Source organism: Ipomoea nil, unplaced genomic scaffold (assembly GCF_001879475.1).
Source record: "Ipomoea nil cultivar Tokyo-kokei standard unplaced genomic scaffold, Asagao_1.1 scaffold0146, whole genome shotgun sequence".
NCBI classification, from domain to species: Eukaryota; Viridiplantae; Streptophyta; class Magnoliopsida; order Solanales; family Convolvulaceae; genus Ipomoea; species Ipomoea nil.
The window spans coordinates 360,109-386,102 of record NW_017616574.1 but is presented as its reverse complement, the minus strand read 5'-3'; the positions used below and the strand labels follow the sequence as shown (position 1 = coordinate 386,102).

The 25,994-nt window shown below is 35.8% G+C and overlaps 3 protein-coding genes across 10 annotated transcripts; all 3 read right to left on the bottom strand.

Annotated features, from left to right (window-relative positions):
• Positions 1-908: 908 nt before the first annotated feature.
• On the bottom strand, positions 909-5,674 carry LOC109172696 (UDP-galactose/UDP-glucose transporter 5B-like). Of its 5 annotated transcripts, none has more exons than XM_019321920.1 (12): positions 5,470-5,674; positions 5,194-5,390; positions 4,733-4,846; positions 4,369-4,461; positions 4,131-4,196; positions 2,995-3,093; positions 2,773-2,852; positions 2,273-2,385; positions 2,006-2,094; positions 1,782-1,868; positions 1,626-1,694; positions 909-1,535 (listed from the first exon to the last, which is right to left on the bottom strand). In XM_019321920.1, the coding sequence occupies exons 1-12, from the start codon at positions 5,513-5,515 to the stop codon at positions 1,422-1,424; spliced, it is 1,167 nt and encodes a 388-aa protein (XP_019177465.1). In that variant the 5' UTR covers positions 5,516-5,674; the 3' UTR covers positions 909-1,421. The 5 variants fall into 5 exon arrangements, with proteins under 5 accessions (XP_019177465.1, XP_019177479.1, XP_019177472.1 ...); XM_019321934.1 differs by having other exon boundaries at positions 5,194-5,336; XM_019321927.1 differs by having other exon boundaries at positions 5,194-5,354; positions 5,470-5,673.
• A 5,219-nt stretch (positions 5,675-10,893) lies between these two features.
• LOC109172687 (E3 ubiquitin-protein ligase Os04g0590900-like) lies at positions 10,894-12,017 on the bottom strand. The gene has a single exon (XM_019321908.1). It carries the CDS (start codon positions 11,960-11,962, stop codon positions 11,372-11,374), a length of 591 nt encoding a protein of 196 aa, XP_019177453.1. The 5' UTR covers positions 11,963-12,017; the 3' UTR covers positions 10,894-11,371.
• Positions 12,018-12,516: 499 nt separating this feature from the next.
• LOC109172663 lies at positions 12,517-14,365 on the bottom strand. Of its 4 annotated transcripts, XM_019321880.1 has the most exons (3): positions 14,207-14,365; positions 13,154-13,624; positions 12,517-13,123 (listed from the first exon to the last, which is right to left on the bottom strand). In XM_019321880.1, exons 2-3 carry the CDS (start codon positions 13,571-13,573, stop codon positions 12,713-12,715), a joined length of 831 nt encoding a protein of 276 aa, XP_019177425.1. In that variant the 5' UTR covers positions 13,574-13,624; positions 14,207-14,365; the 3' UTR covers positions 12,517-12,712. The 4 variants fall into 4 exon arrangements, with proteins under 4 accessions (XP_019177425.1, XP_019177417.1, XP_019177435.1 ...); XM_019321872.1 differs by having other exon boundaries at positions 12,517-13,624; XM_019321890.1 differs by having other exon boundaries at positions 12,517-13,504; positions 14,207-14,364.
• Between the last annotated feature and the right edge of the window lie 11,629 nt (positions 14,366-25,994).

Below are 25,994 nucleotides of genomic sequence, written 5' to 3'. Positions count from 1 at the left end.
AGCATCTTCCAATCTGTCTATACAATCATTTGGTTATATCTCCAATCTTCTTTGATGTACTCCGATGATTGATCTCCAAGTCAAATTCATACAATCTTCAAGTTGTGTATATCTTCGAATTTTTCTTCTGGGAATTCTTTCTGAGTATGGCATCCGCGTGAAGTTCATATCATATACATACATCTTCATATGCGTACATCTTCTTCTATTTGTCATTTTCAGTAGACAAATTCTTGATTTTAAGCTTGATATCTTCTTCCATTTTTGATACATCTCCCTCCTCTGTTTTTCTCTTTTACTACTTAATAATTTTCCGATCATGGTCTAAGACTAGACTTAAACCTAATAAAATTGGAGGTTCTACAAATTACAATTTGATATATCAAAATCTATTACAATTTATTCCTGTATTTGAGTCATACTATAACTTCCTATCCTAGTCTCTTTATGATTACTTGTTGTATATATTCTTCATTCTGTACAATTGTAATCACAATTGATCTAATACAATTCATACAGTTTTCATCCCTCTTTAATCTTTTCTCTTCCCTCCAAGGCTCCAACTCAATCTCTCTCCAACGGTAAAAGATACTCCAAAAAGACTTCTGATAAAATTGCACTTAAGAGTACATATAATATAACTCTTTTTACTCATTCCTATTTCATGTAATAAGAGTTCTACTATGTATACTTTCTAATTCTACTCATTAACATTTATTTTGTGATCTAACAAATAAAGATAGACTATGTTTATTATGTAGGTCCCCAAAAAAGTACTCCCAAAGAGTTTGAGAGCGAGAATAGAAGTTATGAGTAAAAAATACGAGTACACATAATATCTTCCAAGTAATAAATAACCATTAATCATTAGGAGACACCACGAATCTAAACTACAGAACATCAAAAGCTAAACATAGAAATGATTTCTGTATTTCAGTCCCGTGTTTACAAACTCTTTCTCTGGATATGGGAGCAACATTAGTACAATAAATTAATAAACCAAGTTGCCTAGCCTATCCGTCAAATATTTTAGCCTAATGTCCATTTAAACACAAATTATATCGTGGACTAAGATCCACTTTAGTCCATATTATATACATACAGTTAATATATTATGTACTTACAATTAACAGATTCTATACACATAATCTGTTAACTAAATGTACATAATAACTGAATGTATAAAATCTGTTAACTAAAAATACATAATATGTTAACAGTATGTAACAAAAGGGGAGTCAAAAGAATAGTTAACCCAGCAAATGTGTGAATGTGAAGATGGAAAACATGCGGTTAAAGGATCCCAATCACCCTTCAGAGGCTACGAGTGTAATAAGAAAACCTGTATTCCTATGATGGATTCTCAGTGCAGTTTTAAGGTGTTGTAGAGGAGGACATGAAGAACTTCAAGGTGTTGGGAGCTATGAGTTCCCCGTTGAAGGGAATGAAGCTCCATTTTCGGAGTCTTCAATGGGCAAAGGTTTTGGTTTCTTTCTCAAGAAGCTTTTCGAGTAAAGGGAACCAAAGACGATTACCTGAACAGATTGAACGAGGTTCAGTATTAAGAACTTAAAGGACAGTTAGTAGAGAACAATAAGTTGATAACTAGCAGAATTAAAACTTACAGCTCCAACGAATTGCTCCCAGCTGAGTGGGTGACCAAACCACATGCACGATAACAAGATGCTCACTAACTACAGCATAAAGAAAAAACTGATTAGAGCTAAGAACTCCACATGTTCAGAGGTTAACTTTCTAAACCCCAAAATCTACCTTTGTACCTGTCTTGTGGTCATTATAGTCGCAAAGGTAAGAGCACCAAAATTACGGATTGTGAAAGAAATAAAGAATTGACTGGCTGTGGCCACCTACAAAAGAAATCATAATGTTTCATGGTTTATAAATGGCATCATACATATTTAGGTATTATAAATTAGGGCATATAAACAATAACAATAATGATAGCAATTTAATGAATTAAATGTTTTACAGGTGATCAACTTACAGTTGAAAGGAGAAGAACGTCAAAGAAGCAATCATGATGGCGTGAAACAAAATCTATTGCCATCAAAAGATTTCCCTGCAAAATTAGGCCTAAACATGAAACAGACAAAGCCACTTTGTCAAGAAACCAGACAAGATGAGAATTTGCACATGTCTAACAGGATGCAAGGGAAAAGAACATGATAGAGAGAGCTTGTGCAAGTGTAATGTAAAGAAAGGTGCATGCAGAGCAATCAGAAGGAGCCTACCACAACAAAAATAATCTTACCACTGAAACTGAGGAAACAAGAACATAGTGTTGTGTAGAATATCTGAGTATGTATTTCCATATCATAGCCTTTGAATAGTTTATCCTGGAATGTGCTTGTAAAACCATCGAACCTGTGATGGAAGTGTTTTTACAATTAGTGCAAAACATTAAAAGGGAATATGAGAAGGTAATAAAAATAACCCTTGCTCATGCACTGGTGAGGAAAAGTATTCATGATTGTGCAATTTGCATTCATATATAGTCTAAAAGTGTTTTATGTTTGTTCCTTTTGTGAGCAGTAATGCACCGTTCAATTTCATTTTGCTCATCCTTTGATTTTATTTATTAAAGGACATGCAAATGGAAAAATAAAAAAATAAAAAAACAACTTAATGTACAATTGTACAAATCATGATAGAATAACTCAAGGTTTAAGATGATAGAAAACAATGTGCGAGTTGAATTCATAACCAAGGTTTAAAATTATATTAAAAAAAATATGTGCATTGAATTCATACCCAAGATAGCCAATCATAAGGGAAACTCCCCAGACTGTACTTTCCCTTCCCTTACTATAAGGACTAAAGTCACCTGCAGCCTAGAACCAAAAGCACATTATAAAAATAAATATTGAATGTTTGACATGGTGAATGCATCTTGAATATTAATTGATATGAATATATAGTATCTCAAAACCTATCAGCACAACAGATAACACTTAATACAGAAATTGTTGTTACCGGGTATAGAATAAATAATGCACATCCAACAGTCACCAAGAAAGCCAGAAAATAATCTTGTCCTTGGTATCTCTTTTGCATGATGATTGTGCCCCAGATCTTCATAGTCAAAGAAATGTAAAGGGAAGTCAAAACAAAATATGATTCCAAAATCTACATCATATTAAAAAAATCAACGAGGACAGGCAGCTTTAACCTATGAGCTACCAAAGATATTTCAATGAAAGAAAATCTAGGAGGGATCAAATTCTAAATATTTCAATTAAGGGTCCCCATAAGATATTGAATCTAATCTAGCACCTATTCGACTATTGATTTGCACAGATCCATATAATCCTGAAAAGTTTATCTCCACAGGAATCAATTTATACCCTTCCTATCAATAGTATTCAATACCTCAAGTTGTGGGGCTTAGTTATGGGGGGTGTTTGGTGACTAGCTTTTTGAAAAGCTTTTAGTTGTTTGTTCAAGTCAAAAAGCTAATTTGGGTTTTTGGTAAAATAGCTTTTTTAATTACCTTTTTTATCCAAAAATCTAAGTTTCAAATAAAGCTCATCTATCAAGCTTTTTGAAAAGTGATTATAGGATTTAAATAAAAAGACAATGCTCCACTATTTAAGCTATGGTGGTGTAAACTAGTCTTCGTATTTCTTTTTTATTTAAATTTCAAAAGTTTCAAACAAGGGATATTTTCATCTTTGATTCTTGGGTGATTGAAATATGTCCTTCTCTTTTTGTTCTGTGTATTGTTGATGTTATTTCTTTGTTATGAAAGTTGTAAGTACCATATTGAAAAACTGTGGTGAATGACCCAAATTACTTATGTGTATTGTTTTAATACAAGTATTTCTAGCAATTGATCTAAGATATTTTTTTAATTCGGAGTAATAAATTTCACATATTTATTTATTTTAGTATTCTAAAAATATTCAAAAATTTGTTAAAATTTGAGGTATTTATTATAAAGTACAGAGTATTTTTTTTAAAGAAGTAAATCTAAAATGTTATTGAGAAAGAATACTTAACAAAACATATTGATGTCCTTATATGTTATTTTTCAAATTCAAATAGCTAGCAGCTAATAACTAATAGCTAACTTTACTCAACATAATTTCAGAGGGGTTGACTAATCTTACCATTACAGGAATCATCTTGGCACACTTTGCCAGAGTTTGAACAGGAAAACTGACATATTTGAGAGCCTGAAAAAAGGATTCAAAAAGTAGTTACTTTACATCTACTACGCATATCTCAGTCTCACAACAAGGAATAAGAGCTCCCAAACAATGGATGGATATCTCTTTTTCCATTTCCTTTTTAAAAAGTTTTTGAAGAGGGGTGGGAAATAAAGAAGTCATAGCACACACAGCTCACCTCATATTGGCATGTTGTGGTAAGAATATTAGACACAGATACAATACAGTATTTATGAATTGGAGCTACAGGATCCAAGGCCTTCTTACTTCCCTGAAGTCAAAAAGGAAAAGTGGGAACATAGAAAGGAAGTTGTTGAATCAGATCGTGCCCAGTGAATTGATCAACAATCATCAAATTCTTTGGTAATAAATGTTATTCCTTGTGGTAGGAGATATTTTGCAAAAAAAAAAAAAATACATTCTTGTGCAGTGTGCCAGTGTGGTACGTATGAAATGAAACATTACCTAAAGGTTTATACATAATAAAGCCAATGCAATGCCCGAATCAAACATAAAGTAGGACTGTAGGAGTATAGGAGTACCAGTAAAACTGCAGCAGAGACAGCAGAAGTGGAAATGCGATTGCAGAAGACAAGAAATAACGAGTATCTGAAATATTCTTTATTTGGTCCATATGGAACTCTCATGATCTTCTCCTGCAAGTGAAAATCTTCAATCATCGTGTTCTATTAAATTTGAATATGCCAGTGTTACACATTTATAATAGCTGACATAGAATTATGTTCTTATAAAATGTTGATACAAAGGTTCACACTGTATGAAATTTTGATGTATTTGAATCCTCATCCATCTCAATTAAGCATGAAATACTAAACTCTAATCCGTTTAACACCTAGATGGAGATATGATCTATGCTGTCACATTCAATTTTGCACAATTCATAAACACTTGTAGATATAAATTTTCATTACATAGCAATGAATTAAACACATATATATCCAATCACAACGATCTCAGGGTAAAAATAGAAGTCGCAGCTGACCTGTAAGAGACCGTAGACGACAAGAGTAGACATGATTCCCACCACCGCGAATATCCCCTTGATCAACCGGCTTTCCTTCACAAGCGGCGACAGTAGCTGCGCCATATCCCATCCAATTCCAATCGTCCCCCGACCAGCACCAACTGTCTTCAACAAATCGCCTAGCACGTTTACATTTCTAGTCAAACAGATGAACACTTCAAAAAAGCAATAAAACTGCATGTTCAAATAAACTCCGTTAGGTGCAACTCTGAGAGAGATTACAGTCTCACCTACCTACCGCGTTAAGCAAAAGTGTGCGGATCACCGGCGCAGTATACATACACTACAAGCTCGCCGGAAAGCCAGCGCCGAGCAATAGATGTTTGCTCCTTTTAGAAAGCTGAGGTGGAAACGGAACCTTTCGCCGGTGACTTTACTATTTCTTTTTCCAGTCAGTCATGGTCGTTTTGTTTTCTTTTTGTACGGGTAATCCGATTTCACGACAATCGCTGCCCTTTTGGATTTGGATAATCTCACTCAATCTGGGCCCAATCCTGTGAGGCCTTCTCAGTTCTCATTTTAATTTATTGGGTAAAGCCTGGATGTGACAGACGTCTTTAATTCTTTTGCATTTCAAAAGAAAAATTAAAAATACTTGGTGTACTCCCATTTTAAATTCTCAACTTGTAATCTTTCTCACATGTTTTTGATGTAGACATTTTTCTTGTAATTCCTCTCACATATTTTTGATGTAGACATTTTTCTGTGAACCCACATGATGAAAATAACCAATTATGAGTTGCCACCTTAGGAAGTATAAATGAAGGAGTAGAATTTTGGGAGTCTATGTAGTAGAACTCATTTCAAAATTGGAGTAATTATTATTTTCAACTATTACACCATCACATTTATATAATACAATATATTATATTTATTGGAGTATATATATTATATACATAAATTCATTAATAATTGTTATAAATTAAGATTGGGTCATCAAGATTATACGTGTCAAATCACACTAAAAAATTGAATCTAACCAATTAGCTAATATAATTCATGATTTTATAAACCCGTTCTCTCTTATTTTATGAACTAGTATTTTCTTATGCGCGATGCACAAAAATTAGGTGTCCAATATTATTATTTTATATTAAGATTTTTGATATTTAAATTATTATAAATAATAATAATAATAATAATGTAAACATTTTTATACATTTGATATTTATATTATATAAAATGACTCTAAATTATAATTTATAAATATTATTATTATTGAAGAAGATAAGAAAATATATGGTGGATGCATGTGCATAGTAATAATAGTGGAAATGATAACGAAAATTATAACGGTAGGGATATGTCCAAAATATTATAAAGTACAACCTTTATAGCATAATGTATATAAAAAAATTAACGGAAAAAGCGGACATAAATGAAGGGTATAACCTTCATTCATACTTATTATCTACAAATTTAATAAGAGCGAATAATGTTAGGCCCTTAACTGGAAAAAAATGGTGATGTAATTGTTTCTTAAAATGAATGATTCATATTATTTTAATTTTAGTATTTGTTTATGATTTTCCTTATTTATCATCTATTATATTATTTTCTTCCCTTAAATAACCATGAATTCCGTTAGTATAAACTTTAGTAACGGAATAGTCCGTTAACTATTTATTATTCTTAACTTATTTATTAGTTCCTATAAGAAAGGTTTTAGGTTCGAACCTCATTACAATCAGAGTTGGCATAATTGTTAAGCATATACTACGAATATATTAAAATATATGAAGTATTAAAAAATTAAATACAATATAAAATTTAACATAAACTTTGGTCAAATAATTAGCCTGACTAAATACAAAACATTCAAATTGAGCATAAAAAATTATAAATCATGAACTTTGAAAATAATATTTTTCCATTTAACAAATAAATAAATTTAGGTTAGTTTTTTTTTTCGTTTTAATTAATCTTCTTTTGATTATTTAGAACAAAACTCGATATTTCAATTATGCTTTTGCATTATTGGAATGATTTAGGTTATTATGATATTAATATTTTTTGTATGTATTTTTATAACGGTACAATTGTACAATTATTTTACAAATATTACACTATTATTTTTTTTATTGGAAAAAACTGTTCTTATATCATTGTCAAACCCGCGCGACCTAATTACAAAGTTGTTGATCAGAATAAATTACACATGGACTCTAAAATGATAGGACCATTTTCAAAAGAATTGACAATGTTACATCCCACTGGTTCAAATTGAACAAGTTTACACATCATTCTCAGAATTTATCAATGTATGAAAACTTCTAAAGAAATTTATAAGTTAATTTTTACGATATCATTATAACAATATCTATTTAACCATATATTTCGAATTATTTATTATCATAATATATTGACAGCAATTGTAGCAAATGTCATTGACAAACTCCCAAAACAATTTGTCTCAACAATGAATGCAAATTAAAAAAAAAAAAAAAAATCAATGACTTCAATGTGGTGGATGAAGAGTATGTACGCCATTTTATTACTCTTATTAAATTAAATTAATTGGTAGGTACAACAAAAAATAATACATATGTATTTAATTAATTTAGAATTAGATGTCTATAATGCCTTTATTCAAAGAAAAAAAAATATTTATTATAAAAAGTTTAAAATGATATATAATTTCATTAGTTATATTATCTTTATTTTCTACAATTCAAAGATTCTTTACCTTCAAATTCATTAATTAATTATATTCACTACATTGTCCGTTGTCTTCTTTTTACATTATCTTGTAATTAAATATCAAAGTTATAATACAAAATATGTTATATATTTATTTACCAAGTATTTTATAGAAATATAATAAATATTAATATTTTGTTCAATACTTTCACATGATAATCTATGACACGCATCTTACAACTCATGAAACATGTAAGGGAAAAACTACTACAACCAAATATCAATAGGTTCTTGTAATATAAAGAGTTCATAGTACAACTAAGATCTCAGTCATATACACAGCAACGAAAATTTAAAGCTTCTTACACCACAATCTCATTTCATTATGATGTCCTCTATGCTACTACCAGTAATTTAAGATCACTTTCAGGTGGTCGGAAATTCCATAATTTTCAGTAGTGCATCAGAATATGATTAATTGGACTTAAAATGAAGGGGTAAACTCGTTCTTTCACATACCTATGTATTATTATTCGTATTTCTCCCTTCATATTTCAGTGTTATACCTTGTAAATATATCTCAATAATGGAGAAACACATACACGAGCAGTCAGCAAATGGGGAACGACGAGGAACATTCTAGGGCTTCGACTGAGATTATGTTCATATATATCGCGTATACAAGAGAGAAATACGAATAATAATACATAGGCAGGTGAAATGACGGGTTTACCTCTTTATTTAAAATTCAATTAACTGTATTCTAATGAAAGGACCTCAATTGAAATGAAATTGAAAGTCAAAAGACCTAAAGTGTCTAAATTAAAAATCAAGGATTAATTTTAAAAAATTAATATAGTCAGAGGATCATTACTGAAATTAACTATTATTATTATTATTATTATTATTATTATTATTATTATTATTATGCATACATACACACACATATCTTTGTTACAAAGCATTAAATCAGTTAGCAGTACAATTATATCTACATGTGAACCCAATAAACAAAAATAAATAAATAATTAATTAAAAGAAACAGTAAATACAATTAAATGTTGAAATAAAGTCAAAATAAGTATTCAAACTACCAGTGAAGTTATAATTAGGTCATTCAATTTTATAAAAATTATAACTGGATTCACGAACAATCATATTTTTTTTTTTTTTGAAAAATAAGTGGTAATTCATTAGAAATAAGCCGCAATAATGTCATGTGAGAGAAGATCTCAATACATAGCAGTAGGTTGCTGGTAAGCGGTAGAAGCTAAAGCATGGGCTAAATAATTGTCTAATCTAGAAATAAAATTAAACGAACAAGCTAAGACTCAAATAAAGACGCAGCTGCTCTGCAGCTGTCAATGGCAGCAGATAGTGGTGTAGTAAGATAACGTTGTAGCGTCAAGCAATCCGTATATAACTCTATGTTTTGCTCTCCCCGGTCTTTTAACCATGATAAGCCTTCTTTGCATGCCAACGCCTCGGCCATAAGTGGTGAGAAACAATTTCGGAGTGGCGCACTGAAGGCCGAGACATAACCTCCATTCATGTCTAGAAGAATTGCACCAACTGTGGCCTTGCCCGTGTCGTGTATGTATCCAACGTCGACACGACACAACCTTGGTGGTGGTACAGCTTGTGTAGCAGTCTGTGTGTCGGAGTCTCCTTGCGGTTGTGGCAATGGGGCGGACAGCAAGTGGTCTTGGGCAGTAGCAATTGGGCGTGCCTGACGCCATGCATGCATAGAAGCAACAGCGGCCGCAAGTAAGGATCTTGGTCGTGGGAGAAAGGCGTCCCAAACTGCTTCGTTTCGTAATTCATAATATCATAACAGAAAATTCATAATTTAATAAATGTTTTTCTTTTATGCGATTATGAATTTTCTGTTATAAGATTATGAATTTTCTGTTATGAGATTATAAACTTATAACAGAAAATTTATAATCTGACCAAACGCGCGCCGTTAACACCACATTCGCGATTTTTTTTTTTTTTTTTTTTTTTTTTTTACGTAAAAATGGCGCCGTTTGGATCCGTGTTCACCATGCCAGGGCATAATTTACCATCGCCCATTCAGTTGATTATCAATTTGGGCTATACTTCTAATCTTTGTTGATTTGGGAAATTATTTAAGCTGGTTTAGCTAAATTGATATGTTGGCTAAGCTAATTGGGTGCTGCTACGATAAAATCTTAGCCCAAGATATTGGTTTAGGATGGAGTTATTACATCATGGCAAATTATGCTGTGCAACCGTGTCGTTTTACTTTAAAAAAAAAAAAAAAAAAAAAACCATCTTCAATTATCGTTAATTACGTAAACATATGTTCATAATTTTATAATTTCATATTCTGAATCTATAGTTATGAAATTATGGATGTGTAGCTATGCAATTCTGAATGTATAGTTATGAAGTTATGGATGTATAGTTCAAATTATGCACAACATAACGCCGTTAACGACAATCGAAACTGATTTTTTTTAAGTTGGACATCAAAACAACGTCGTTTTTGCAACCGTATGCACCATACATGGTGCACACGGTTGCACAACATAACGCTCCTTATATCATGTACCAGGGTCACCTTGCAAGGTAGACCCTAATCCTAAACGACGTATAAATTGTGTATGTTTAGTATTGGAATTGTAAACTTCTAGAATATAAATTGTGTTTCTAAGTCAAAATATATAACAGTTGCAGAAGGGAATTTGTGAATACAATACATGGTGTGTGACTGCAGTATTTGAAAGGAACTTATGAATACAAAACAAGACAATCAATTACATATATGTTAATCTTGTGTGTTCGTACTTCGTAGTATACAAAATTGTGAATTTTTAAAAGGTAAATTGTGAACATTTGGACCCGGGTCCACAAAATAATTCGTCATTGGTTTAGTGGATAAGAAATTTTACTTAAGACTTGATTACAATAAAAAGATAGAGGTTCGATTCCTGCCACAGAGGTGTGACAACTTAGTTTAAATAAACAAATGACATATAAATTCTCCGTAGCTTTTCAGAATCCATGTATATATACAAACAATTGTGAATAAGTGGGGAAATTTGGCTTGGTTTAGCTAAAAAAGAAGAAAAAGAAAAAGGAAAAAAAGAGAGCCATCATTCATGAAGTGATGAAACAATTCTTGAAGCCAGCCTCACAGGAAAGATGAAGATATCTTTCTGACTGACATTTCAGCAGTGAATTGATTTCTTGCTATCTGCATTCTAGTTTCTTGATGTTCCTTCTCATGATCTCAGATCCAAGAACCCACACTCCCTAATGAAACCTATTGTTGGCCCAAATGTAGAGCGACACGGTTTCATATGCAGCTCTCAATGCTTATCACTATGTCAAAACTATAACTATTAGCGAATGCGCAAATTTATTTTCTTGGTACTTGCATAGTGCTAAGAACCACATTTGAAAAGGCAAGGTGCTGGACTTGGCCCTTCAGGTTTCCGCCCAACAGAAAGGCTATCGGAGAATCAGATCATAGTGAAGAACTATGCAGTGTTTGGGACTGGAGATTCTGGTAGTGTGATAATCTCTGGCGATGGATTTCTTCTCTGGGAAGAGGCTCCAGAAATGGGAAACTAAACTCAGGCTGCTGCACTTTAACGCAGTACACAAATGATCTGCAAAGTGGGCAGCTTGAATGAGTCTGAAACCAAGTGTCAATGCAGGAAACATGGAACACATGTGAGCAGTTGGGCAGGTGTTTTATCCACTCACCTTCCTCGAATTCTCCCAGACAAACCGCGCAATCCGAGGACCTCTCTTGATTCGCCTTTCGGAACGGGGTGATGGGGAGGGCGTGCACGACGTAGGAGTCGAGCCCACAGCTCACAAGAGAAGAAGAAGAAGGCTCCTCGCGGTTCTGCTCATCCAAGAGGTGCATTTGGCCCGGGCCTCTGTACGAAGAGACTACCGATCTGAATTCGCAGCATTGTCTCTGCAGAAGCTTGTAGTAGCTCAGCAGAAGAAAGATCATGCACACGATTCCCACTAAGGCAATGATTGATGAATCCCAGGGAGGATTATCGTCGATTCCTGGAGAAACAGTGGGACTTGGTGAAGGCATTGTCTGCAGAAGTTGCAGAAATGAAGAAGACAGTTTTGAGGTTTAAGGTATAATCCTAGTTTGTTGGAAACTCCAGCACAGCCACCTAGTCTAGGAACCTTGTTTTCCTAAGCCTCACACGATCTCGAACGCGATCAAACCAAAGAACACAGCAGAAATGCAGACAGAAAGATTGGGAAAGATCCTGAGGTCAAATGTTCAGCATAATATGGAACCAATTCTGTTTTCATGTCACTCCAGGAAAGAACAGACAAATAATGATGGGAAATGGGAATTTCTGCAAGGAATGACTCAATAATTTTGGGCTTCTTGGAGCTCTGGTGACCACAAATTACAATGAAGATAACTATGGTTTATCCTTTGTTTTGTCTGCACTTTGTGATCATCAAGATGATTGATTTCAGCTTTGTTTGCTACCCAAAGGACAAAAAACACATCATAACTTTTAATTTGTTTTTTCGCGTGACATGGGAACCCCCAATCACTACCCGAGCGTGTGCACTGAGTAAACCCCGCTTTCTGACCCTAGCCGGCAAAGGTAAACCATAAACCAGTTTAAGTTGTCCAGAACTGATCGGCTCAAACCAGGAAGGCTAATAGATTACTACATAGGAACTAAGAATGGCTAAAAAGCTGCAAACTGTCATAGAAGGAAGAATTGAGTTAAAAATGAAATGTATGTATCTACCCCATAATCCCATTTACATCCCCACCCAAATATTGTCTTTGTACAAAAATGCTTTGAGTTCTTCACAGCAACCTTTGTCGCTTTTCGAGATGGGTATAACTGCTAGCCATGTTTGAGCCACCAGACATCAACCTCTGGCTGCCAAGACAGGATCCAAAGTTCAACATAGGCATTGACAACATTTGTGGAGACGGGCCAGGAATCTCGAAGCAAAGCTGTGAAAGTGTTCTTGATGAAGCCGCAACAGCAGGGCTGTGATGAGCAAAAATCTCAGCATCATTGCAGCCCCTGATGGAAACCGGTGGGATATGGAAGGCCTTCAGCTGAGGCGGGTTGCGCCACCTGGGGAGCGGCCCCGCCACGAGCAGCGTCTGCAGAAGCGGCCCCGCCTCGAGCACGGCCTGCAGAAGCTTCCCCTTCTGAGGCAAACATTTCCCCTTCGCGAGACCCTCAATCGCCATCCCTGCCAGATCCACCGGGGCAGAAACCAGGCTGTTCTGAACCATGGCACTAGAATCAACTGCACTGCTATTCAAGAGCTCGGGGGATGAAACTGCCTCGAGAAAGGACTCGACGGGGGATGAGCCCTGAGTGTTGTAGGTCTCGGACAGGCTGTTCGATTCAGTAACACCCGAATTCGCCTTCGTTGCAGGCAACAGAACAACACTTCCTGTTCCCAGCAGCTTCTGAAGCTGATCTCTTGCTGCATCTCTCTCCTTACAAGCAACCTTCAGAAGCTGAACCAGTTGCTTCACATATTCTTTGCTCTTCCTCGTCTCCTCACTCGATTCCGCCTTAAACCTTTCCAGTTCAAACGTACTATACAAAAGCTTCTGCTTCAGTTCATCCATTGTCTGCAAATTCATCACAATTTCAACAACTGAACAATCTTTTACAGAAAAACAAACAAAACTGCAAAACATTCAAAAAAGCAAACTCAATTAACGTAGATTCTGCTTCAGTTCATCCATTGTCTGTAAATTCATCAGAATTCAAGAACTGGCCAATCTTTTACAGAAAACAAACAAACATGAAACATTAAAAAAAAGAAAACTCAACCAATACAGTACATGCAATTAAACGGCACCATTGGATACCTATAACCTTTTAAAAGAAAATGGAACATTGGGCCCTGCAATGATCAATTCTTGAAAATATATTACACCTACTGAGCCTTTCCAGCAAAAATTGTTCAGCCCAAAAAGAACTTATGACAGAAATAACCTTTTTTTCTCGGGATGACGAGCATCCACTACTCACGAGTGTGTACTTTGTAAAGTCAGCAAAGGATCACAAGAACGTAAATCAGTCTAAGTTGTCCATACATGAATGGCTCGAATCAAAAAGGCTAATTACGCACTCCCACGGGGAGTGAAACAAACCCACATTAAGTCTGTAATTAATTCTAAGATGAACATCACACATTAAAAAAACAACCTTAAATGACAAAACATATGATACACACCATCAATCATAGCTAAATTGAAATGAAGATTTAGTCCAGTTGAGTATAAACAGCAGAACCATAAGCCAAACAAGGGTGGGGAATAACTCACTTCTTGATAACTCCAAAAAGAAGCCATTTCCTCCATTGTTTTTGACAGACAGTTGCAGTACACTCTGACAGAATATTCTCCCAAGAAGGGGAAAGAAGAATCTGGAAAGAATTTTTGTTGTTTTGCTATGGTTTGTTTGGGGAGGATGGAGTTCTGTGAAAATGGTGTATAGTGAAGATTATATAGCACTCAATAAGACAAAGGGAGCCTCTCACTATACAACCACCAATCCCCACATGGAATGAAAATATTTATTTATGGAATCTAATTTTATTTTTCAAAAGAAAATGAAAAGCTCATTTTCATTTGGTTGAAACCCCAAAATTATTGAGAATTGAGAAATAATAATAATAATAATAATAATAATAATAATAATAATAATAATAAATAATAGCATTCCCCTCTTTCAGGGCATTTGTCTCATCATACTATATGTAACACATTTACACTCTCTCTCTCTATCTCTCTATCCATATGTTTTGCTGCACTTATGGATTGGTTCCTCTCTCTCTATAGTCTATATCTATATCTATATTATATATTAAATATAAATAAATTTTACCATATATATACTTACCATAAAGAAATAAATAACATTTGTGGTTAAAGTTTCAGTGACACCAATTGACCTCATTGCCTCAAAAGCCTAATGCTAGCAGAGGTGTTCGGAGAGGATTTTTTGAAGAGCTTTTAACTTTTTAAAGATTGAGTTTTTAGCCTTTGGGGCATGCTAAAAAATATTACTTTGCATTTTTTTTAATAAAAAAATATTAATTTGCATATAATTTTTAAGTATATGTATATGTATATATGTATATATGTGTGTAAAACACATGGGGTATACTTCAAATATAAATAGTTCGTCCTAAAAGGGTGTGCGAATGAGTGGAGCGTGATTCTCATTTCAGTAGATAATGAATTCAATTCTTATTAATATCTTCTCAGTTGAACTTCGTCGCACAATATTTTCTCTATAATGCACAAAAAAATTTCAAGAAGAGGGTAATGTGTCCTAATAATTTGCATAATACGTTTATCTCGTTTCTCCTTATCATGTATTTTCCTGTTTTCAATTTTCTCATTTTTTGTTTCGAGGAGAGTGTAATGTGTGCTCCAAATACCTTGCATAATATGTGTCTCTTATCATGCATTCTCTTATTTTCTATTTTCTTGTTACTCATTTCAAGGAGAGAGTAAAATATCCTCCTAATAACTTACCTTCTAGTCAAGTACCTTGTACTCAGATGACACATCTATGACTCTCCTTAAGGGAAGGCCACAGGATTGAACTCCAGTAGTGGGATATTCACTCTTTGAACTGCAACAGATAGAAAAAGTATATAACATATATTACATTGTAATAGTGTGTACTAAAAAATAATAATAATAACTTACCTTATTCTACATTATTCTTGCATTTTTATCATGCATTTTCCTGTTTTTCATTTTCTTGATTTTCGTTTCTGTGGAGTCTAATCTGCCGCCATACGTGCATGATGAATGATGAATGGACAAATAAAAATAAAAATAAAAAGTGAATGTAAAAGCAATAGATGGGGTATTTGTATTTACGCGGTTTTCTTTGTTTCAAAAGTTAGGTGCTTTGAGTACCCTTTTTGGACTGCTGCAGTAATAAAATTGTAATTTATGTTCATCTATAATATAATATGTCAATTATCAATGTCATTTCTGAATTATTAATAGTATAAATGTTACTTTTTAATTTTCAAAATATTATATGTATTGTCACTCTCATACCGTACGAGAAGAAAATTAAATGACAACATCTAAATTATGAGAGACACAATAATATACTGTTTTAAAAATTATATAACAATATTTACACCACTAATAATTTATGACTGACATTTATAAATGACATATTATGAAATGATATAAATTACAATTTTTTCTTTCTTAAATTTCTTTATTTTGGCTTCCTTTTGTTATTGATCTTTAAAAAAAAAATAAAAAAAAATTAGTAAGTTGCAACCACCGTCTATCGTTAATGATTGGTCAACAATATTCTACATCACCAAAAAATAAAGTTAAAGCTAGGCAAATCGGCACCGCCTAATTAATTTTTCAGAATCTTTTTAGTAAAGTTTTTCATTTCTCACAACATTAATTTTATTGCCAATTTTAATAGCTCAATGTTTAAAGAAAAAAAATATAACGTACTGCTCAATCAGTACACACGTACTTTTGTATCTAGTATTATTATAAGGAAAATTGGGTTAAAATAATTGCCAATCAAACTCAATATAATCATTTTGACATACATGATATATATATATAGTATCTGGGGCAAAAGTTACCGTTGTCAATCAACATTGTAACTTTTCCTTAATAATATTTTCACATTTAAGTATTAATGGGGATATAGAGCAACCCTAATTTTCTGATGACTTGGTTATTGTATACTTGTGATTTTTTCCTGATCACAATTTTAACTGACTTCTCAGTCTAAATATCAATAGGCTTTTCGGTTTGAAATCAACAAGTTTCCCGACCTTGATATCAATAGGTTTTCCAAACTCAATATCAATAGGTTTCTTAATTTCGATATCATAAGACATCCAAATCTTGACATAAGAAGACTTTTCCGAACCCGATATCATATATAAGACTCCCTAGTCTAAATATAAGATGACTTATCGATCTTGATATCTTACACATTTTCCAACCATCGCTACTAGATAGGTTAATGCCGTTGTCATTTCACCAATCGTCACATCAACAATTTACATGTGGCGTGACCGACCTGAGTGCCCAATCAATGAATGTCAAGTCAATATGTCAACAACTTATCATCATTATGTCCCCTTGCCACTTAGTATAAATAGGACATCCTACTTAGTGCAAGGGGTTGATTCCGCACAACTTGTATTGTACTAACTAAATCTTACCGACCTCATATAGTTAGACTCTTAACTTCTCGACCTTATTACTACCTCTTACATTTATATTGTGTCCTGTATAACTAAGTGGCATAGATCAAAACTCGTATACTATGAATCTATTTACGCCATCAAATATCAACTTGATGGATTTAATTACCCGGGATGGACCCGAATTACTAAACCCGATAAATAGTAAATTGGAAAAGGCAACGAGTATATGTCGCGGGGACAACTTTCGTATGGATAGACTTTCGTAGGAAAATTACAAAGAGAACGTAATGATGAAAAAAGATTTAGATGTCCTTAACAAGACAAGAGCATGTCATCTTATACTAGCTAATCCTCCCAACCGCCCCTTGAGAATAGGGTGGGTGGTTGGATCACGGTTTGACCGAGTCACGTGGGCACGCCCGAGGCCTAGGACGCCCCTCCCACGTGACAGTCCCCTCGGGTTACTCTGTCTGGCCGAGGTCAACCTCGTGATCGACCCCGACCGAGGTCTACCCCAATCAGGGTCTACCTCGACCCCAACCGAGGGCGCCCAAGTCCCCTCTTATCGCACCGCGACCACCTCGGGTCGGTTTGCCCTGAGCCTCTTCTCCTAATATATCCATCACAACTACAAGCTAAGTATGAGCGGATGTTGTTATTTGACTTTTTAAAAATTAATCAATTTCGTCAAACACCTTGTGCTCAGATGACACCTTTGTGGTTTTCCTTGAGGGAAGATTACAGGATCGTATCGAATTTCGGTGGTGAGATATTGTTTGAGAAAGTATAGAACAAATACTACCTTATAATAGATAGAGTCAATAGTATTCAAAAAAAATAATCAATTTCAATTTGAATTGAAGGAAGTTATTTTGGGTAAATGGTAAACAATTGGCTAAATTATCATTTTTATGCGGAAAATTCTAAATTTACTAAAAACTTACAGAGATAATTAAGGCATTCATGTAGCTCTTTCCACATATATTTACTAAAAACATGCCAATTCGTATACATATTTTACTCACTATTTTTAAATGTAATAAATGAAAATAAAAGCACAAATTAAATTTAAGACCAAATTTTATTTCAATCTAGCTTTTTTTTTTTTTTTTTTTTTTTTTTTTACCTAAATAGCTTAATGCCTTCATCTAACTATTTCAATATGGGATTGACGCCCAAAAGGAGTAGGCAAAAGGGTGAAACATAATTATCATATCAGAAGGTCATGAGTTTTAAAGTTTAATCCTATTCGTAAGCAACTAAAAGACTTCATGAACTTTAAGATAATTGCATTTACAGAGCTCAAATTAAACTTGAAATCTCTTCTTCTAAAAGGTTAAATCTCCAACCTCAAGGGCCCACACTCTGACTCGACATAACATTTAGGATGATGTAAATCATAGTGACTCAATGACTCAGCAGACATGACAAATGCCCACAAGGAATCTGCCCAATTTAGACATAATCCTCACACTATCGTTGTCAAAATTCAAACTTTGATCTCTTTTTTCAAATATTATTTACTGAATCAGTAAACTAAACTCGTGCGGGATATCTCATTCATACCCCCACTGCACGGGTATATCGTGACTAAATTATTGATACTTGTTAATTAGTGCAGCACGCAGTTGATAGATAAGATTATTTGCAAGTTGCTGTATATATATATATCCTCCTAGCCCTAGGGGTCGTGGGTCGTGTTGTGGCCGGCGAGTGCATTGTTCACTGCCCAATACAACTGAAATAAACTGTATTACGCCTGATTTATTAGGCTAATGCCATTCTTTATATGCTCAAATATTTTTAATTTCTCCCATTCCCAATCCCTATACAAACGGCACTCTATAATTATATTAATTTTGATTTAATTAATTAGTTAAATAAAACGGTAAATATCATATCTATCCACACAATGCATATTCTTTCTCAACTTAGTGATCTTTAGCCTTTTTATTTCAAATTTATTCCTAGATTGTCACAGCAAGAATTAGAGAGCAAATGGAGAATACATGTACTAAAATGATAATTAAATGATCTTTATAACTAAAGAAAACATGCATGGCTAGTTTTTCAATTCTTTTAATTATTGTTTAGCCAAGTAAATTGAGAATTAGAATCATTTAGAAAATGATTTGGTCTCAATCTACAATCATTATATTATATATGGATCAATAATTAAGGTACTTTTGAATTGGATTAATAAATTAATTGGAATTTTATTAATGTCTCAACTTCTTTTGAAAATCACTAAATGTTAAATCTTGTTGATCTATAAGTGTTATAAGAAGGTTTGATTTTATTTGCCCGGAATTCGTCACCGGTGGCCGGAATCCGTCGCCGGAATTGAAATGACATGTAATAATAGGTTATTTACCGGTTTTTGGGCTTTATTGACCTAATTTGACATGTTTGACTGTGTAATTGAATTTTTTTAACGTTTAGGGGCCTGATTGACCTTTGGGGTAAAGTTTATGAGCCTATTTGACCCTTTTCTCTATATAAAATATAAAAAGTTCTCTTCACAGTCATTTGAGAGTTGATCTCAATGATAACACAACGAGACCGTTTATTTCAATTTTCAACTAAACTTCAAACCACAATAGATAACTCACTTTTACTTTATAGATCTTAAATAGTTATTAGATGCTCTAATCCAACCTTTAAATAACACTACAATTAGTTAAATGAAGCTACGAGCTGAGGTTAGTCTTCCTAGCTAACGTTGCACAAACAATTGACCTTTAGTTAACATATATAATGCTTTGTTTTTGGTGCTTGATTTGTTTATGAAGCTACCTTAACTCGAAGTTTTGTGTTTTCACTTTTGGGTGAAGAAACAGAAAGATTAAAGCTGCTGAAATAATAGAAAACCAACACCAAAAAGGGCAAAGCCGCTAGTTATGTTTAAAACAAAGTTAAAGTATTCATCACTAGTACAATGTATCTACTATCTAGGAGCCTCATCGCCCATATTAATGATATTATACTACAATTAATAACATATTGTATACGTACATAATAATAATAATAATAATAATAATAATAATAATAATAGGGAAAATGGCACTTTTTCCCCCTGTGTTATATACTTATAGCACTTTTCTCCCCTCAATTATTTAGGTAAGCACATTAGCCCCTTCAATTATTCTAAAAGTGGTTGTTTTTCCCCCTAATATATTAAATTGACATTTATACCCTTAAAATAAACATTTTATTTATTTTACTTTTCCAATAAATTATTGCGTATACGTAGGGATGACTACGATTCGGTTCGAACTGAATCGGACACTATAGCAATCGAATTAAAAGTTTCCGGTTATGATTCAGATCTAGAACCCAATATTTGGATTTCAATTTATTAAAATTATGAATCAAAAAATTGGATCCTGAACCGTGAACTGGCGGTTCCGGACCCGATTCGCGATTTTGAACCGTTTTTATTTTAAAATTTTATTTTTATTTTAAAAATAGTCTAAATTCAACAATAAATGTATTTTATTTTTTCAGTTCGGAACATGAACCGTCCGTTCCGGGATTTTAATAAACTCTAAATATCGAGTTTCGATTCTAAATTGTAATTGGAATATTTCGGTTTGGTTGCTATAGTGTTTATTTGATTTGAACCAAATTATGGTCATACTTTGTTGGAGAAGAAAAATAAATAAAATATTTATTTTAAGGGTAAATATGTCCATTTAAAATTTTAGGGGGAAAAACAGCCACTTGAATAATTGAGGGGGGAAAAGTGCTATAAGTATATAACTCAGGGGGAAAAAGTGTCATTTTCCCATAATAATAATAATAATAATAATAATAATAATAATAATAATAATAATAATAATAATAATAATAATAATAATAATAATAATAATAATAATAATAATAATAATAATAATAATAATAATAATTATTGACGGTAAGTATGTTACCGGATAATATTATATGAATAACAATAGTTGCATAAGTGAACTGAGATAATTGTATTGCTAAGTGTTCAGTCTTTTCAGTACAGAATATGGCGTGTCCCTTGCTAGCTAAGGGGAGTTCTATTCATGTCAGGTCCTAACGGTAACAACATGAAGAGTCATAATTGGGGAGTTGAGGCTAACGACAATAACATGAAGAGTCATGAATGAGGCGTTGAGGCTTTAATTATCTCCCTTCAATGCAATGAATGGCCATAATGTTTCCACCCGTTGGTGTTCTACCCATTGGAGTTCTACATGTTTGAATTCCACGCGGTGTCGGGTTAGATGCCTGTTGGTGATCCGGGTAGGGTGCTAGCACCATTACTTTGTCACCAGCCCCCCTACTCCCGAGTTTGCGGATGTGTTTGAGCTGGCTTGGGAGTAAAACTGAACAAAGATCCTCATCATTTTTTTTAACCAAAGTCCCAGAGGTCGCCCGATGCGGGATTCAGCCGGTGATGGCCGATGCTGGCCGAGGCGTGTGGCCTCAGCTGATGCTAGACGAGGCGCGAGGCCTCGGCCGATGCTGGCCGATGCTAGACGAGTCGCGGGGCCTCGGCTGATGATGGCAAAGGCGTGCGCCTCGGCCGATGATGACCGATGCTGGCCGAGGCGTGGGGCCTCGGCCGATGTTGGCCGAGGCGTGGGGCCTCGGCCGATGATGGCTGAGGCGTGCGCCTCGATCGATGATGGCAGAGGCGTGCGCCTCGGTCGATGTGGGCCGAGGTGTGGGGCCTTGGCCGAGGCGTGCGCCAGTCCCGGAGGTCGGCCGAGGCGGGATTCGACCGATGATGGCCGAGGCGCGGGGCCTCGGTCGATGCTAGCCTAGGCGTGGGGCCTCGGCCGATGTTGGCCGAGGCATGTGCCTCGGTTGATGATGGCAGAGGTGGGCGCCTCGACCGATGATGGCCGAAGCGGGCGCCTCGGCCGATGATGGTCGATGCGTGCGCGTCAGCTGATGATTGTCGATGCTAGCCGAGGCGCGGGGCCTCGGCCGATGTTGGCCGAAGCGGGCGCCTCGACCGATGATGGCAGAGGCGGGAGCCTCGGCCGATGCTGGCCGAGGTGTGCGCCTCGACCGATGATGGCATAGGCTTGCGCTTCAGCCGATGATGGCAAAGGCGTGCGCTTCGGCTGATGATGGCAAAGGCGTGCGCCTAGACCAATGTGGGCCGAGGCGTGGGACCTCGGTCGATGTGGGCCGAGTCGTGCTCCTCTGCTGATGTCGACCGAGGCGTGTGCCTCGGCCTCTTTCTTTCTTTTTTTTTTTTTTTTTTAACGTGTTTGTTCGTAGCTTACTTCGATAGGCCGTAGGGTCGGTCGAAGGTCGGCTCTTCCGTAGAGTAGTGAGCGAGGTCATACCTCGTACTACCCTTAGGTAATAGCGTTTTCGTAACTAAACTATGAGCTTGGCCAAGAAAGCACCCTTCCGTCGGCTAGCTAGCGGGATCGGATCTCGTGCTTGCCCTTAGGGAATAGAGCACATGTAGGGTTGTCACCGAGGTCAGACCTCGTACTGACCCTTAGGAAATAGCGTTTTCATAACCAAACTATAAGCTTGGCCAAGAAAGCGCCTTTCCGTCGGGTAGCTAGCGGGATCGGATCCCGTGCTGGCCCTTAGGGAATGGAGTACGTGTAGGGTTGTCAGCGAGGTCAGACCTCGTACTGACCCTTAGGATATAGCGTTTTCATAACCAAACTATAAGCTTGGCCAAGAAAGCGTGAGGGTGGTGGGCGTTCAGTTTCTTGTGTAAATATCCCGATCTTAGGGCATGGATGAATATTGGGATCGCCGCATTGGAGTCAAAGTCGGAGACATTATTGACTTCCTTCTTCCATTTGTTTAGGAAATCCTTGAGGCTCTCGTCTTTGTCTTGCTTTATTACGCAAAGGTGAGAGAATGGTTTCTTACGTTGTATGTTGCTGGAGAAGTATGTGACGAAGCTTTTGGACAACTCTCCAAAATTTTGGATCGACCCATTCGGGATGATATTGAACCAGTCTTGGGCCGCTCCATCCAAGGTGGACAAGAATACCCGGCACATGACAGCGTCCCCCGCCCCGATCATTATCATCGCGACCTTATATCTCGTCATGTGAACACGCGGGTCGGCGGTCCCTATGTATGCTTTGATGGCGGGCAACCTAAAGTCTCTCGGCAGAGGCGCGTCCATTATACTTGGGGAAAATGGGGCTGCCATCCGCACCTCGGGTTCCGGCGACTGTTCCCTCGCCTCTACTTCTTCGCTAACTCTTCAATTCTTCTCTACAACCTCTCGACCAGGGCCGACTCGTCAGGGTGCCGGCGCGGAGCCAGCTCATCAATGTGCCGCTCATCTAAGTGTCGACTTGGAGCCGACTCATCAACGTGCCGACGCGGGGCCGGCTCATCAGATTCGCCCATTTCCTCCGTGGGTGATCTCTTTGCTGCTTCGCTTTCGTGTCTGCGATGGCCTCTGGTGGAAGATCCCTCGGCCCGTGATCCCAATCTTTGCTGCACGGGGACCCTATGTCCCAATCGTCCGAGGGCAGACTGGGCAGGTCCTGGTCGTCGTCTCGATGGTCCACTTCTTTGGGTGTCCTCCTCCAGGCCCCCTGTCCTGGTGTTACGTCCTGCATCCCTCGCCGCGCGGGCTGTGTCGCGTTGTTGCTGGGTTTCTACCCTTCGTGGGGACTCCACCTCTATTTCCTGGGGCTGCGACGGGGACACTTGGCCTTGCAATCCCGCCACGGCCTGAGGTAGTGTCGTCGCCGCCTGTTGAATGGCTTCGGCAGTCGCCTGGAGGTTCATGATTGGGTTTGTCCCTCTGTTGTTTAGTTGCTCTCGGAGGTCTCCGGCCCTCCCGCCATTGAGTTTTTCTCGGAGGTCTCCCCCACGGTTGTTGGGGAGTTGATCCCGCAGATCACCTGAGGCATTGCCATTGTTCACGTTGCGGGAACCATGGGAGCTTCCGGATCCTGAGCGTGCCATTCTTTCCAGCTTGTCGTTGAAAGAGAAAGTTGTGTGTTTGCCTGCTTGAGTGTTGATCTCAGGCTCTCAATGAAAGCACCAATGACGGTAAATATGTTACCGGATAATATTATATGACTAACAATAGTTGCATAAGTGAACTGAGATAATTGTATTGCTAAGTGTTCAGTCTTTTCAGTACAGAATATGGCGTGTCCCTTGCTAGCTGAGGGGAGTTCTATTTATGGTAGGTCCTAACGGTAACAACATGAAGAGTCATAATTGGGGAGTTGAGGCTAACGGCAATAACATGAAGAGTCATGAATGAGGCGCTGAGGCTTTAATTTTCTCCCTTCAATGCAATGAATGGTCATAATGTTTCCACCCGTTGGAGTTCTGCCTGTTTGAATTTCACGCGGTGTCGGGTTAGATGCCTGTTGGTGATCCGGGTAGGGTGCTAACACCATTACTCTGTCAATAATAATAATAATAATAATAATAATAATAGTAATAGTAATACTAATAGTAACTTGTTTATAATGTTTCTTTTTTTGAAGCAAGAAACGAAATTTCATTAAGAAAACTTAGGGATAAGAAAATCTAGAGGAACATCGTTCCACAACGTTGGACTCATTCAAGCCTCATCAGCCTTAGCTCCTATGTTGGTCGGTTCTTAACTTGTTTATAATGTAATCCTTAATTAATTAAGTAGTATTTTTTAATGGCAACTAAACCAGGAACCCCTAACAGCTAACATATTACTTTCAGTGTGTGAGTTTGTGTTCATATATAGGCTTTGTTTAGTAATATAGTTAGCTTATCTGTCAATTTTGACTTGTTTGACTACTATTAATTTTTTGACTTGGTTAAACAACTAATAGTAATGTTTGATTAATTAGCTTTATGTAACAATTTATTGCTTCAAAATGCTAAAATTCAAAAACTACTAAAAGCAATTTTTTTCGATAAATTTTTTGAGAAAGCCATTTTCCATGTAATAAGCTATCAACTAACAGCTAATTTACCAAATATTTTTTACAATTAGTTAATTTTATCAACTAGTCAAACTCACTAACATAATCAACTAACAACTATTTACCATACACCCCTAATCTTATTCTGTCAACTCATTAAAAAAATTATTTACACAAATTATCATATCGATCTACTAGTCATCGACGTACGACGATAATACTCGATAAAATGAATTAATTTACCTATCATTCCCATATTTAATTGACATATCTTATTAAGAAGAATTAGTGTTAAGGAAGTAATATGTTGAAGATACATTTTGATCACTTTTAGTACTTAGTGGTAACGAAAAGTGCATGCATGCATGCATTTTCCCGGCACAAATCCGGAAGTACCCAAAGGTCTCAACCGTCGACAATTTTTTATTCCTCCATAACCATAATATGAGAACCACAAAGTCAAAAAGATTGACAATATAGGGCTATGCATCATCCATGACACCAATCTCAAGAACAAGAGATAACAAAAAGAGACACAAATAATATTCAATCTCACATTATCATATATAGTACTTTTAATTGATAATTAAAAAAAAAAAAGAGAAAATAATACCAATTGCATAGAATATATTTTGTATTAAATATATATTATGGAGGGTTTTAATATAATTATTTATTGTTATAACATTATCATTGGAATGTTTTTCAAATTTTTTCCTAGCTTTTTCTTATGAGGAAAGAGGAGCAAAAGAAGGGAGTTATGCTAATGAGGGGTTTTTTGTCAATAAATAAATAAAAAGGCAAGTTATGAGTAGTCGTGACTTGTGCATTTAGCGGGTGCATTAGTGTGATCACCAATTTTTTTTTTTTTTTTAGGTCTTTCGATCTCCTTGTTGTTGGCTCCTAAAGTTGACAAAATTCTAAAATAAAAACTACACCATTACATTGTTGTTGCTCTTAAATCAATAAAATAATAAATACATACCACAATATGTAGTTATT